Source organism: Perissodus microlepis, chromosome 14 (assembly GCF_051167445.1).
Source record: "Perissodus microlepis isolate ML-2025 ecotype Zambia chromosome 14, ASM5116744v1, whole genome shotgun sequence".
Classification (NCBI taxonomy): Eukaryota; Metazoa; Chordata; class Actinopteri; order Cichliformes; family Cichlidae; genus Perissodus; species Perissodus microlepis.
The window spans coordinates 31,181,136-31,194,385 of record NC_140474.1 but is presented as its reverse complement, the minus strand read 5'-3'; the positions used below and the strand labels follow the sequence as shown (position 1 = coordinate 31,194,385).

At 40.1% G+C, this 13,250-nt stretch overlaps 1 protein-coding gene across 1 annotated transcript in view; it reads right to left on the bottom strand.

Moving 5' to 3' along the window:
* The window catches only part of LOC146374219 (calsyntenin-2-like), a 314,916-nt gene that overhangs the window by 70,625 nt on the left and 231,041 nt on the right, over window positions 1–13,250 (bottom strand). Inside the window, exons 6-8 of the mRNA XM_084951267.1 lie at window positions 5,845–6,030; window positions 3,794–4,051; window positions 2,966–3,087 (exon numbers count right to left, since the gene is read on the bottom strand). Coding sequence (XP_084807393.1) covers window positions 2,966–3,087; window positions 3,794–4,051; window positions 5,845–6,030 — 566 coding nt within the window. The remainder of the gene's footprint in view (window positions 1–2,965; window positions 3,088–3,793; window positions 4,052–5,844; window positions 6,031–13,250) is intronic.

Below are 13,250 nucleotides of genomic sequence, written 5' to 3'. Positions count from 1 at the left end.
GTTTTCTTGGTAAACAATAAACAGCCTAAACCTGAGTGGCTTAGCTCAAAGCAATGCTGCTATTATGTATGATACATACTATATAATGAATACAATTGGGATTTGTGAAGAGGGACTTAGCCAGGCTGAAGCTCACTGACCATATGGCAGACAGTTGAACACTAAGTAGCTAGAATGAAAATGTGAACTGTGTCAGTGTCGATTGCCCAAAGCAGCAAGACACTGTTAATGGAAGAGAAGTTGCACTTGAATTTTGTAAAAGTGAGTTTACAACATTCAAGTAAGCGACTAAATTCTATTTACCTCCATTGTCACTTAATATCAGAGTCAGACAGTTGAAATGAAATCTATGTCTAAATAGACAGATACCACTGACGTGACACTAGCATCTAATATTTACATTTTGTTCTTACTTTGTTTGTAGAGCACAATTTCTAAACAAATACGGAGATGAACACGTCAATTCTGTCAAATTTGTGACCACTGTACCTATTTGAGGTAATTTTTCTTAGTTTGAATATTTTTATATTTATCTAAAAAAAAGAAAAAAAAGTAACATCATCAGCCACATGAACAACCAATTTGGTGTTAAAACATGTATTCACATTGCTTTGTCTTGTACTTTTAAAAGAAATATAGAAAAGCAAAAATAATATTTTTATTTTAGGAAGTAGCAAGAAGTAACATTATGCAATGATGTGAAGATGGATTTGTTGATAGGAAGTGATTATAATAAAAATAGAATAGTTTAGAGATCCATCTAAACCATCCATCCTTTTCTGCTTATCCAGTTCAGGGCTGCCCAGGGCCTGGAACATATCCCAGCGGTCATAAGGCTAGCTTAACCTTAATTAAATTGTGAACTATGAATATTATCTGCTTCATTTAATTCTTTGTGAACTGTGAATAAGCTCTTGTTATGTGTCAACTTACACAACACTGGCCTCTAGGTCTGGAAAGTGAAGCCAGAATGGAAATGTACAAAACCTGAAGAAGAAGGAGGAGGAAGAGGAGGCCACTAAGTCAGCTCTGCCAGCTCCAAACGAAGTCCCATTGTACTGAGGTCTGTGAGAAAAAGGTCCTACTGCTCACTAGATTGATACTTTTCTAAAAACTTTCTGGTCTTGATTGCTAGTTTCAAGTCTCCTTTAATAGAGAATCATTCATTTTATCAATTACTATCAAATTGAGAACAAAATAAATGATAAATAACTGCATGTTTTGGGGGTTGTTTCCTTGGGATAGACAAGTACATATGAACAGAGCGTCCTGGAGGTTTCAGAGAGATCAGCTCTTGCAACATTGTTTCTCTCTCTGAAAGACGTTGACATCCAAATCAAATCTAAAGTCTTCGAAATGTTAGTCCACAAACCAAAGGTTGACGTCACAGTGGCTACAAATTACTTTTACTTCTAATGAAGTTATGCTGATTAATAGTGTTCCTTAAAGCTCAATGTCAATCCTAACACGACGTCTATCAAACTGGCAGTACTAACATACCAATGTTTATAATGTTGGCCATGTTAACAACATTAACATAGTCAAAAGTGATGCTACAGTATTCCCAGTAGTTTTCAGGTACTGCTCAGAAATATAATTAGTGACATCACAGTAGTATAACACTTTTAATACTCTCAAACTATTTGATTCAACATATAAACAAATACTCTACATACACTATAATTGCTTGATTGGTTGAAAAGAAAGAGGGAATGAGGGCAAAGAATTCCAGCCATGCTTAGTTTTTCTCGTAGCCACTGTAACCTTTGCTGATCTGAACAGCGCCTGAGAAAGTACAGTGAACATCACTGTTAATGTCATTAGCAGAAGCCATACTACTGTAGCAGTGAGGTCTGTGAAATATCCAGATTGGTCAATGTCTTTTTTTTAAAAAAGAAAAAAAAGAACAGAACAAATTAAAAACAAAAGGAGAAAATGTAGAGTGAGAAAAACAGACCAATAGCCATGACAGATACTCAATAGAAACTCTGTCTAAATTCCTCCAGATGGGGCCTCACGCACACCATGCTCTGTCAGGAGACTGATGGATGACCCGTTTCATGCTATCTCTCCAATCAAGGACCAGTGATCTGTCTGATTAAATTAGACCAGGGTGCTGCATCTGGATGTCCAGCCTCAGCTGTGTGCCTCCTGAATCAAATGTCCTCACTGGGTGAGCGTGGGGGTTTTGTGAGTCGAGATGACCTGTCTGACTCCGAGACAGCATCCATGATCAACAGACAGCTGCCTCTGTCTTCACGCAACACACACACACACACACACACACACACACACACACACACACACACACACACACACACACACACACACACACATACATGCACAACCCTGGAGGAAGCTCATATTTCTCTAGCCATTGTATCTATTGTTTTTATTATTAACTAATTGTGGAATTTTCATGTGTGGAAATGTTCCATTCCTCGAAGGAATCATATGAAAGGGCAGATGCCAAACATTTATTCAGTCCCTAAATTCATTAAGATATTACATGGATATTAACTAGTATGTGGATTCTCTAAATTAAATGGGGTTACTTAAAGGTTAGGTGTTTTTTTTTGTTTGTTTTTCATAGAGGGATTTCTAGTATAGCCAAGCACTAATTGGTTACAGTTTACACCCACAAAACCATGGTTGTTTGCAAATCACTGGGTGAATGTGATGTGTGTTAGTAAATCACCAACAGCTCCTACTCCCTTTTAAACCTTTTTGCTGCTGCCAGTAAATCCCAATATCTTACCAGGAGCCTTCTATTTTTAACGCAAGACACAGACCACCATGGATTAAACTAAGAAAAAAATATCCCAGTGGATGATTAATAGAGGTGTAATCCAGGCTAGAGGCTTCATAACTCTCTGTGCGAGAGGTCCATACCTCATCAAAAAGGTGAGCTGAGGATAAGCAAGTTTCCTGGTCTATCACACGTATTCCAACGTTAGCGCCTCACCTGCTCTAGTTTCCAGTGGAACTCGGCCGGCCGGAAGGTGTCTACCTGGGTGAAGTCTCTCCTCAGCAGAAACACCAGGCGGCAATTATGGACATACAGCGAGTAGTGATGACGGTTCATCTCTGTGAGAGGTAAAAAGAGGAGTAGACACCAGGGACCAAATCACCTCACCTACTCACAGCTGACAGGTAAAGCAAGCCTGACATGTGGCTCTCACAAATCTGGGACAGCAGCACTTTTCTGAAGGAGGTGAGTTTGCAGGCAGATAGTCTTTCACTGGAATTTAAAAAAACAACAACAAAATAATCCCTGCAGGGAGGGCATGCTGTCCACCGAGCTGCAAATTTTGTTCAATGTGCCACTATCAAAAAGTATCACATTGAAACAAGTATTTATTTAAATGATTTAAATATAATTTCACAAACAGTTGCTGTTTAGATCTGTGGAGGACCTATAGATATTTTCTATACATGTGTAGCTTTATTGTATAGAGGAGTGTTATTATTAGGATAATTTAAGTAGTGATTTATGGTTTTACATCGAACAAAAACAGATATTATCAGACTCTGAGTCTTTATTGCACCACTGTCACTTGAGGTATTGCAGTCAGTGTCTTATACCTTTGCTCACAGACCACAATTCTCCTGTCAACTGACCACACAACACATGATCCACCAAAGAATCAAGGTGCACTTCATTTGTGGTGTTTGAATTTAATTCTGATTTACGATTTCTGCTAATCCCCCCTTACTACAGCTTACCCAGACATCTCTTATAACCTAATGAAAAATATATTTTTTCCATGAAATGTGTTAACAAATGACTCACCAGTCTTGTCAGAGTTACAAAGTAGGGTCTCCTTTTCAGCTCTGAGCCCTGGACTAGGCCCATGCTTCATCCATGTTGCAATGGTAAACTGGTCTGTCAAATTCTGTGGTACCACCCAGTCTGGGATTTTGGCTGCCTGACGACCGTCAAACCTGAAGATCAAGTCGCTGTCCCTCCCGCTGTCAGACACTAGGGACGCTGTCCAATTGGTGGCCGTGCCGGGAGCAGGGAGGAGGTCAGTGCTACCCGACGAGGCGCCTGGGGTTATTGCCGTGGGAACAAACAAGAGGTGAGACAGTAGATCTGTCAACAACAATCATGGCAGATACGCAGTGTGGATTGCCTTATTCTTGGCTATGATTACTTAAGAGTAATGCAGATGGCAGGGTTTAATAAGGAATCAATGGGCTGAGATTGCTACGGAATGTGGGTATTGACTTTCAAAAGAAATGTGAGCCACTATTCATAAATTCAGAACATAGCTCACTGCTATAATGCACCTCTATGGAAACAGAGAGGAAATACTAACCAAGCACTATGGTAACACAAAGTGAAAAAGACATAGCAAAGGCTTGGTAAGAATCAGCCAGTCGCACAGACGGCTTACAGCTGACACGATCCCTACACATCCTGACAAAACAGACCCGTCGTTACCGTCCTGCACTGAGCTGGCTCATTTGGTTTCTCTTCCTCCTTTTCAAAGCAGCTCCATCATTCCTTTGACACAATAACCCTAATATGTTGAGCCCCGTCCAGTCTTTGTTTTCGAGCCGTCACCTTGACAAACGCAGCCCCTGACACATGCTCACCTCGCTCCTCCATGCATACAACATGCCCCCACCCATCTATCTTCTGCTTTTCCTGTGTGACAGTAAAAAAATTTATTTCATGCCTTTAAAATACATTTATGAATCGTTTCTAATGGCTTACTGACGGAAATGGATCAAAGCGACCTGGGAGCTATGATGTTATAGGAGAAAAACCAACCAACCAAAAAAAAACAAAACAAAACTGGAAGTGTCACAACTCACTGTGTCCCTTGTCCTGGCAAAGAAACTCTAACATGCATCTGTTCATTTCCGCTAATAACACATTAGCACGTTAATTGATGTTTTTCACTCGTTTGTAAAACCCTGTTTTTCTCCACTGCGTGCTCGTGGCGCCGTCGACGTTCTGATTCCAGTAATTAGATTCCCTCAGTAAATAAATACCCATCGACTCCTCCAGCACCCAGCTGCAGCTTTTCCTTTGCCCGATGTCTTTGTACATTATCTCAAATTGATTGTGCTTTAAAAAAGCTATTACAATTTATTCTATTTGCTATCAGATAACGATTATGAGGTGCCTGAAAAGGCCTCTTTAGTGGTAAACCATGCGTGGACTGGGAGCCAGGGGAGGCAGGGAGTGGATGTTATGCATTCAGATTAGGTGGAATGTGGCTTGTGAAGGCCGTTAGTCAACGATGATGACTCCAGCCCTCCTGCTGGCAGTGCGGTGTGGGTGGGGAAGCAGAGCTCGGTGGAGGGGAGCTAGGGGTGGGGGTATAGGCTCGACTGCTCTGCTGGCGCTCTGGGCACTGACACGGCGGCTCGACTGCTCATCAGTCACTGAGGAGAAAGCACGGCTGCATCTAGGGCGGCTAATGCCCTCGCTCTGTCACATCATTAGTGACACAGCCTTAACTTGCCATTCTGGTGCCTTCATTTAGCACAGGGGTTTACCGGGGACATAAGTGGAGATAAGAAAGCAACACGGACTGGGAGCTTTCAGATGTTGATTTAAAAAGGGCAGAGAAACACACCTCGGGCTCCGTCTGACCCTGGTGTTCAACGCATGGACTCCGTTAATGCTTTTAGCAGGATCTAACTTCTAATTTACTGCCCCAACTTTTAGTTGCCTCAGACAGCAGTCTTTGATGAGCCATATACTGTGTAAATCTGCATATCAACCATCGATTTAATAGTCACAAGTTTTTATCTTAATTATTGCTCATTTCGACCACACAAGAATAGCTAGTGATTATGAAAACACAGTAACCCCAAATAACCCACCACAGAGTTTCTGTAGAGATTTCTCAGAGTAGGTCTCTCGGTCGCAGCCCTTTCCAATGTGGCTGGTCTGCAGCTCCACCGTGGTCCTCACCGAGGACAGAGGTCCGCCACAGGTCTCGAGGTGCATCCTGGGAAACAGCTGCTTACTGCCTGTTCCCGGCTCATAGTCCACTCGCTTATTCCAGCCTGGGGGAAAAGAAAAGATGGAGTGACAGTCTTAGAGAGGATATATTATATTGTAGAGTTCATCCTGTGAGTGGATGCAGATTATTATCTGTAATAATATCAGATTTTCACAAGCCCGTCGTTGCTTTTGTTATTGCACGTTTTGCGCCTCATTTTGTCCATTTAGACTGCCATCAAAACACCAATTCCAATTTTTCTCTGTCACTGGTATTTCTGGCATCACAACTCAATATCCTTCTGGCAGAATGTACCCTACTAATGAAATTGCTGCATTGTTGTTGGAGTGCAGTGCAGTACCTGCATTAGCGGCAATAGTCATTATGCTGTCACTGTCTGCCATGTCAGCTGTGAATTGTGTTTTTCTATCTGGGAAGGCTATTATTTTGTGTGGCAGTAATTTTTTTTTCCTTTTTCAATCTATTTCTTTTTCCACGCTTTGCGGTGTGATGTTGTGTTCATCTGCAGTGGCTCTTCTATTTAACAACAGAATGAATTGTGGAATTCTGTAACCTGTTTAATGTTTTCCACGAGTTGTGTTTACAGTGAGCCGTTCTCACTCATTATCTCTCTTTCAAACAGAGCATTTGGCATATCTATAAATGCTGTCAGGACATATTTCCAACATTTTCTCATCCCTGTTACTTCTTTTACTTTGCTTCCTCTGTCATACGTCAGCATCACCGCATCATCACTCATGAAGCTGGCTCTTTAAAAACAAATTATATGACCTCAGAATTATTGATACCAGCTCTAAACCATCCTACCCAGTCCATGCTTTTTTCACAAGCATACGAGCTCCAATCCATCCACTGTCTATCTACCTCTCTGTCCACGATTACTAGCCAGGAGCTGGAGGCATAAGCATGAAGCCAAGCTGACCGAAGAAGAAGGGAGCATCTTTTTGTTGCTCACAAGCCTGTTAAATCTGCCATGTTCACTTCCTCTCACACTCACCAGCTCATGCTGAAACACATACACATGCTGCATCTGTTTTGCAGTTGATTTACTTCCTCTAGACTGCAATTGCTCTGGGCTACAGCACCACTGTTTCTATGGGATTGGCTGTAGCAGAAATGAAAATAGGTACCAACAACAGTGCACGCTAAACAAGAACAAAAGCACATGCAGGAGCATTTTAAGAAAAGGCCACAAGCACAAAAGACTTGGCTAATTTAGCCTTTTTTTCTTCTTTCTTACTCTCTCCCCCACACACACACACACACACACACACACACACACACACACACACACACACACACACACTTCATTGTGCACACAGTAACTGCATACATGCATGTCTAATCCTACTTGTTGATTACCGCTGTATGGAGTTGCTACTTCTGTGGTCCACTTTGGGGTTGATGCTTTTAAAGCTAGTCAGCTATTGATTTGAACCAGCTGATGGGTAAGCTGCTGATATGCCACTCTTTTTTCAGAGGTAGCAGCAACAACTGCCGACAGACATTCAATCTTCACAACAACAATAGAAGAAAAAAGGTTCTTTAATTTTGCGTGAGCAGATAGAGTAGCTAACCTTGCTGATGCAGAGAGGGATTTTTTCACAGCAGAGCTTTGTCTGTTATTCTTCTTTTGCTTTTCTCACTTTTTACTCAACCTTTAGCAAGGACGTCCACTAATAAAGCTCTATTTTGTCTGAAAAAACATCTTTCCATTTTCTAATATTTAAACAAAAAATCTGCACGTTTGCCAACAGTGAGATGAGAACATCAGCTAGTGATACAGTAAACTTAGATTAGCATACGTTGTGTTGTGTCTGTGTTTTAAATCTTAGTACCAGCACAGTGGCCCTAATTATGTTCTAATTTTTCATGTTTCTTTCTTTTTTATAAATTTCCACCAGTGGGATGATGGGAAACAGTCTCGAAGTTGATCTGTTTATGGTTTTCTGAACTGCAACCCTTCAATATCCCCAGTCTTTGGAAAATCTTATAGTATATAGTCTCAAACTAAAAGCCTTAAGACAACTTTTAGATGTGTGAGGGTCCCAGTCTTTAAAAGTTTAAAGTCTTCCAGTGTTTGGTAGCCATTGTATAACTTTTACTCTTGGTAAAAAAAAAACACCACACTGTGGTCATTTTGTTAAAACAAATGGCGAAACAGTCAAGTGACTTTTCCGTGCAGCTCAACAACTAATGAACTTTATCTAAAAACAGTAGGCTCGATTTGTATGTTTTGTTCAGAATGTGTACATGTCTGTGTTTTATACTTAAAGCTTTGCGTGTGAACATACCAGCATTGGCACATTTCAATATATTTATATATAGTGGTTGTATAATAGCAGGTGCATCCAGTGGCAGCATCCAACACATACTTGTATGAACAGTGACCAAGTTGAATGTGAAGCTTTCTCTCTAATCAAAACATTAAAGCAATATAATAACAATAATGGATTTCATTTATATAGCACTTTTCGAGACCCTCAAAGCGCTTTACAATTCCACTATTCATTCACTCTCACATTCACACACTGGTGGAGGCAAACCACAGTTGTAGCCACAGCTGCCCTGGGGCAGACTGACAGAAGCGAGGCTGCCATATCACGCCATCGGCCCCTCTGGCCAACACCAGTAGGCGGTAGGTGAAGTGTCTTGCCCAAGGACACAACAACTGGTCAGAATTGGAATTATTTCTTCTGAAAGAACCTTAAGTTTGTTTGTTTTTTACTTACTTTTACAACTATTAGTTGAAGATTTACTTTGGCTGACTATAACTGCAGTAGTTTAGGATGTTCTTGAGCATTTGCAATGAAGGCAACTGAACTAGGCTTGTGAAGAAACCAAGAGGTTTCTTCAGTTCTAAAAACTAATGAAGAGTCCCAGGTATTTAACCTCCTTGTCTCCTCACAGCTGTAGACCCACCCTAGTCATGTGAGTCGTTAAGGGTCACATGAGCCAAAGTGTGAATCGCAGCATGGGTCATTAATGACAGTTGTTCACAGTGGACATAGATAACCATCACTGAACAGAGGCCTATGATACCAGCTATCAGTCACATATAACACAGTCTTGAGATCCCTTCTCCGGTATTTCAACCCCCCACTCACACCTTGACCCATGTGGCCTTAATAAATCACATGATGGCAGGTGGAGCAACATCTCACAAAGCATTCACACCTTGGCCCCTTTGATGGCCCTGAATCACTCCCTAGTTTGGGTGATTCTTAATGACTTGATTACAGGATGGGTCAGTGGCTCTTAGGACCCCTTTCAAGGGGTTAAATGCCTGGGACTCCATCATCTGAAACATCTTGGATGGGAGGTGAAAAATCTTCATGAGTCAAAAAGAAGTAGAGTTGCCTTTATTTCAAACGCTTGAGACCACCATGACCTGGATGACTAAGAATGTAGACCTAAGATTTAAGTTTGTGAGAAGGTGTAAAAGGCTGTTCAGTAAAAAGAGACTCCATGAACAAATGAAAGGTGATAACAGGGCTTTACCTTTGCCTAGCTCTACAATTTGAGCAAGAGCAGGGATAATAGAGCAGAGCTTGGTTAAGAATGCATGGAAACGTGTGAGGGAAGGGATAAATGAGCACGTTAGATTTACTTAATTCAATAGTGGACATTGGTTGCACACGGATGTTTTGCTTTGGCAGAAACTTAAACAACTGAGTTAAATCAACACAACTTATTCATATTCAATAAACCTGTGCATTTTGTGTTGATAAAACGCGATTGAAACATGTTTAGATGAAGTAAGTTGAGCTCTTGGAATGTTTTAATCCTTCACAATTTTGTCACTTTATTCCAACACTATTCAATAACTTTTACCCCAGTACTACTTGGTTACTTAAATACTACATGTTGTCTTTATATTAACATATTGTTCAACAAAGTCTAGAGTCTGGTTAACATAAAAAATTAATGGATTTACAACAACTTCCTTTCTCCTTTATCCGGGTTGCAGGGGAGCTGCATAACCCCGAAGTGAAAGGTTAAGAGGCAGGGAACACCCTGGACAGCTCACCAGTCTATCACATAGAGATAAACAACCATTTCCACTTACATTCACCAATTAACCTAACTCTAATAACTGCATGGCTTTTAACTGTGGGAGGAAACCAGAGAGAACATAGTGCAAACTAACCAGCTTGTGGATTTGAACCCAGGACCGTCTTGCTGTGGGGCAACAGCACTAACGACCACGCTACCAAGCCAGGATTAACAAGGCTTGATGCAGAATTTTCAGTACAATTTTGTCCTTGACAGGTTAAACCACAATAAATAGCAATACCATATACGTGGTGTGTGTAGTTTTCTGCCACTTATAACTCCTGTGATTTCCCTGCAGTTTGTAATCTCGGGTGATCTTGTGAATCCAGCAACTAACCGCTCTTACTAGACTGTATCATGTCATCTCAACGAGATCAAATTAAGTTGTTGAATTTCATACAGATCCTACATGATTTGACTATGTTCACCATAGAAACATGAAACTATTTTGTTCAAATTACAAGTTAGACTTTTGTAAACGTAACAACCACCCATTTTCCTTTTTTTCGGTATCCCGAAAAAAAGTAGAGGCCTTCCTCAAACCACGATCCACAGTGTGCAAGCCAAAATCCCGTGCAAGATTTAACATTGCTGTATTATTGACTTACTTCACTTGAACTTGATATGAACAATTTAATATACCTTCTCTCCATATCATGTAGTTTCTACACTATATAGTTACACTTAACTTTAAAGCACGAGGCGATTGTGTTAAATACACGCAAGATGCTTGCATAAATCCAAGAGATGGGCAATCCCTTTTTTTCAGTGAGGAGTAATGGGTTGAGGACACAGTTAGCATATATGGGAAGGACCTGGTTCAGATTGGAAGTAGGTGATTAACGGTTATGGGTTAGAGAGCACTAGACAAACATGAGGACTTAAAAAAAGGTGCAGACTCAGGAAAGATTAAAGTGGTTTCAGTCTCCTCAGTCCTTAGTTAAATCTCACCACCTGCAGTCTAGTTGTCTGGAGGTTGCAGTGACCAGAATGCATTCACTAAACCTGATAAACTTCATGGTAAGGCTGTACAACTATTCCTGTATAAATGAGCTGGTGAGCTTTTTATGATGTCGCCAGCAGGTTCAGCATACTGAAGATTGACACCATTTTTTTTTAACCAACCAGCTGATTCTTTTCTTAGTGATGTGATGATATGTCATTACCTCACAATATTTCATATAACTGGAAGCATATATTCTAAAAAATGATCATGGACAACCACACAATCTTCACTATCGATTCATAATATTTTTATTGGTTCTTGTAAAGCTCTTGTTGACCACTATTGCTCCACCACTAATGCTTTAGTGTAGTGATTTGCTCAAAAAGTGAAAAAGAAAACCCAGTTTGGAATTACTGGAGTGTTTTCTGAGTTAAGTTATTCATACAAAACTCTAATCAAAAGAAGATGAATAAAGACTGAAATAATGACAGCGAGTCAGATTACTAAGAAGGCGAGGTCTATTTATACACTTTAGTCCTAGTGATAAATTATGGTATTTATAATACTGTTTGACCAACTGTTGAAAAGTGCACTGCCCTCAGTTATAGTGAGGAAGTGGCTCACTGGTAGGAATGAAATGAGTTACAGCAAGTGTGGGAGTAGCGTGTCACGGAAACCAATCACAGTGCCGAGTACAGTAGCAGATGTTCTTTCACACCAAAAGACACATTTCCTTCTGAGACACCTCCTGCCTCTGTGGTTACACATGAGGCAGAAAGTGTTGAAACTGTGTGGAAGCAGTGAAGTTGAAATATGAACTGTTAAGAGAAAAGCAAAGAAAATGAAAAGCCATATACTCTCAACACAAAAGAAAAACAGTTTCCTTTTTATTTCTTAGGTTTAGATAAGACCCAAACAAACAACCTCATATCGCTGATAAATATTTGGCAGTGGCATTTATCTTTAATAACAGGAAACACTGCAGCGATGAAATGGAAAATGTCCTTTGCCAAAAACCCAGTGGGCTGTACTGAAGTGTATTTACAGGAACAAAACAAAGAAATACATCAGTGTCTTGAATATGTTCCTTCTGAAATAGTTCACAGTGGCACCTGTCCTCAATGAAGTTTCTGATTTCTGAAAGATAAATGCATATATATATCGAAGAGTACAGAACATTTATCACCAACCTCATCCCTGTCATATATTTTAAGCACTGATGTGCTCATTTTAAAATTTCTAATAAATAACTCGAAGCACGCTTGCAGAAGCCTTATGTTATTTCTAGCTCTGCAATAGAACTAAATTACAGTGCTAGACCTGTGATGTGTTTGTTTTGTCACTAAAATACTATTTTTAAGATAGTGATGTAAACCAAAGTGCTCTGGTATAGGTCAGTTCAGCCTTTTCCCCAAGTTCATGTCATAAAAGCACAGAATTTATGTTGCTTTCAAACCATATGGGCTATTTTATTCAATCTGTTTCTACTACAAGCCTTACCTACCAAAGCTGTAAAAGGCCATTTCTTGCAGTGGGGACAAGTCCATTTACTTAGGCTGAATTTTTAGCTACTTGAAACTGAACAGCTAGATGCTACTTTACGCACATCGCAGAGGAAATATATTGACCACCATGTTTTACCTCTCTGGATCTGTGAGGCATTTTCCATGCTATGTCCCCAGAGACTTAAAGATATGATGTAGTATTATTACTAACTTATATGAAAATGATGAAATGAAATGATATATTTATACTTGAAGCATATTGAAAAGTTCTAGAGATTATTACAAGTAATAGTTTGAAGGATTTTAATTTGTCCTCAGCATCTGAATACTAACAGCTGAGTACTCCTTTGACTGCAATGATCTTGAGAATGTGTATCTTTTGATTCTATTGTTGCCACTGAATGTGCTGCTGCAAAGCACATCCTCGGGTGTCATGTAATGCTAATTTGTCAGATGCTGTCTATGTTACACAAAAGCTGTACTTTGGCAGCAGTCCTTCGTGCATCTGCCACGGTAGACTGTGGTTCACATATGCTTTGGATCTTTGTGTTTTGTTCTTTAGTGCATTTTAATTTTAACTTTTACACCTTAGTGAAAAAAAGGCTGATGGGGTATTGTTGTCACTCTGCCCTGCAGGTGAGAGGGTGGTGTGGACTCTCAAGATTGTGAGAGTATGTTTCAAATTGATTCTACTGATACTACTAAAAAACTGTTCGAATCTCAGTGACCTCAACCTCAAGGTCGAGGTCACAGGTC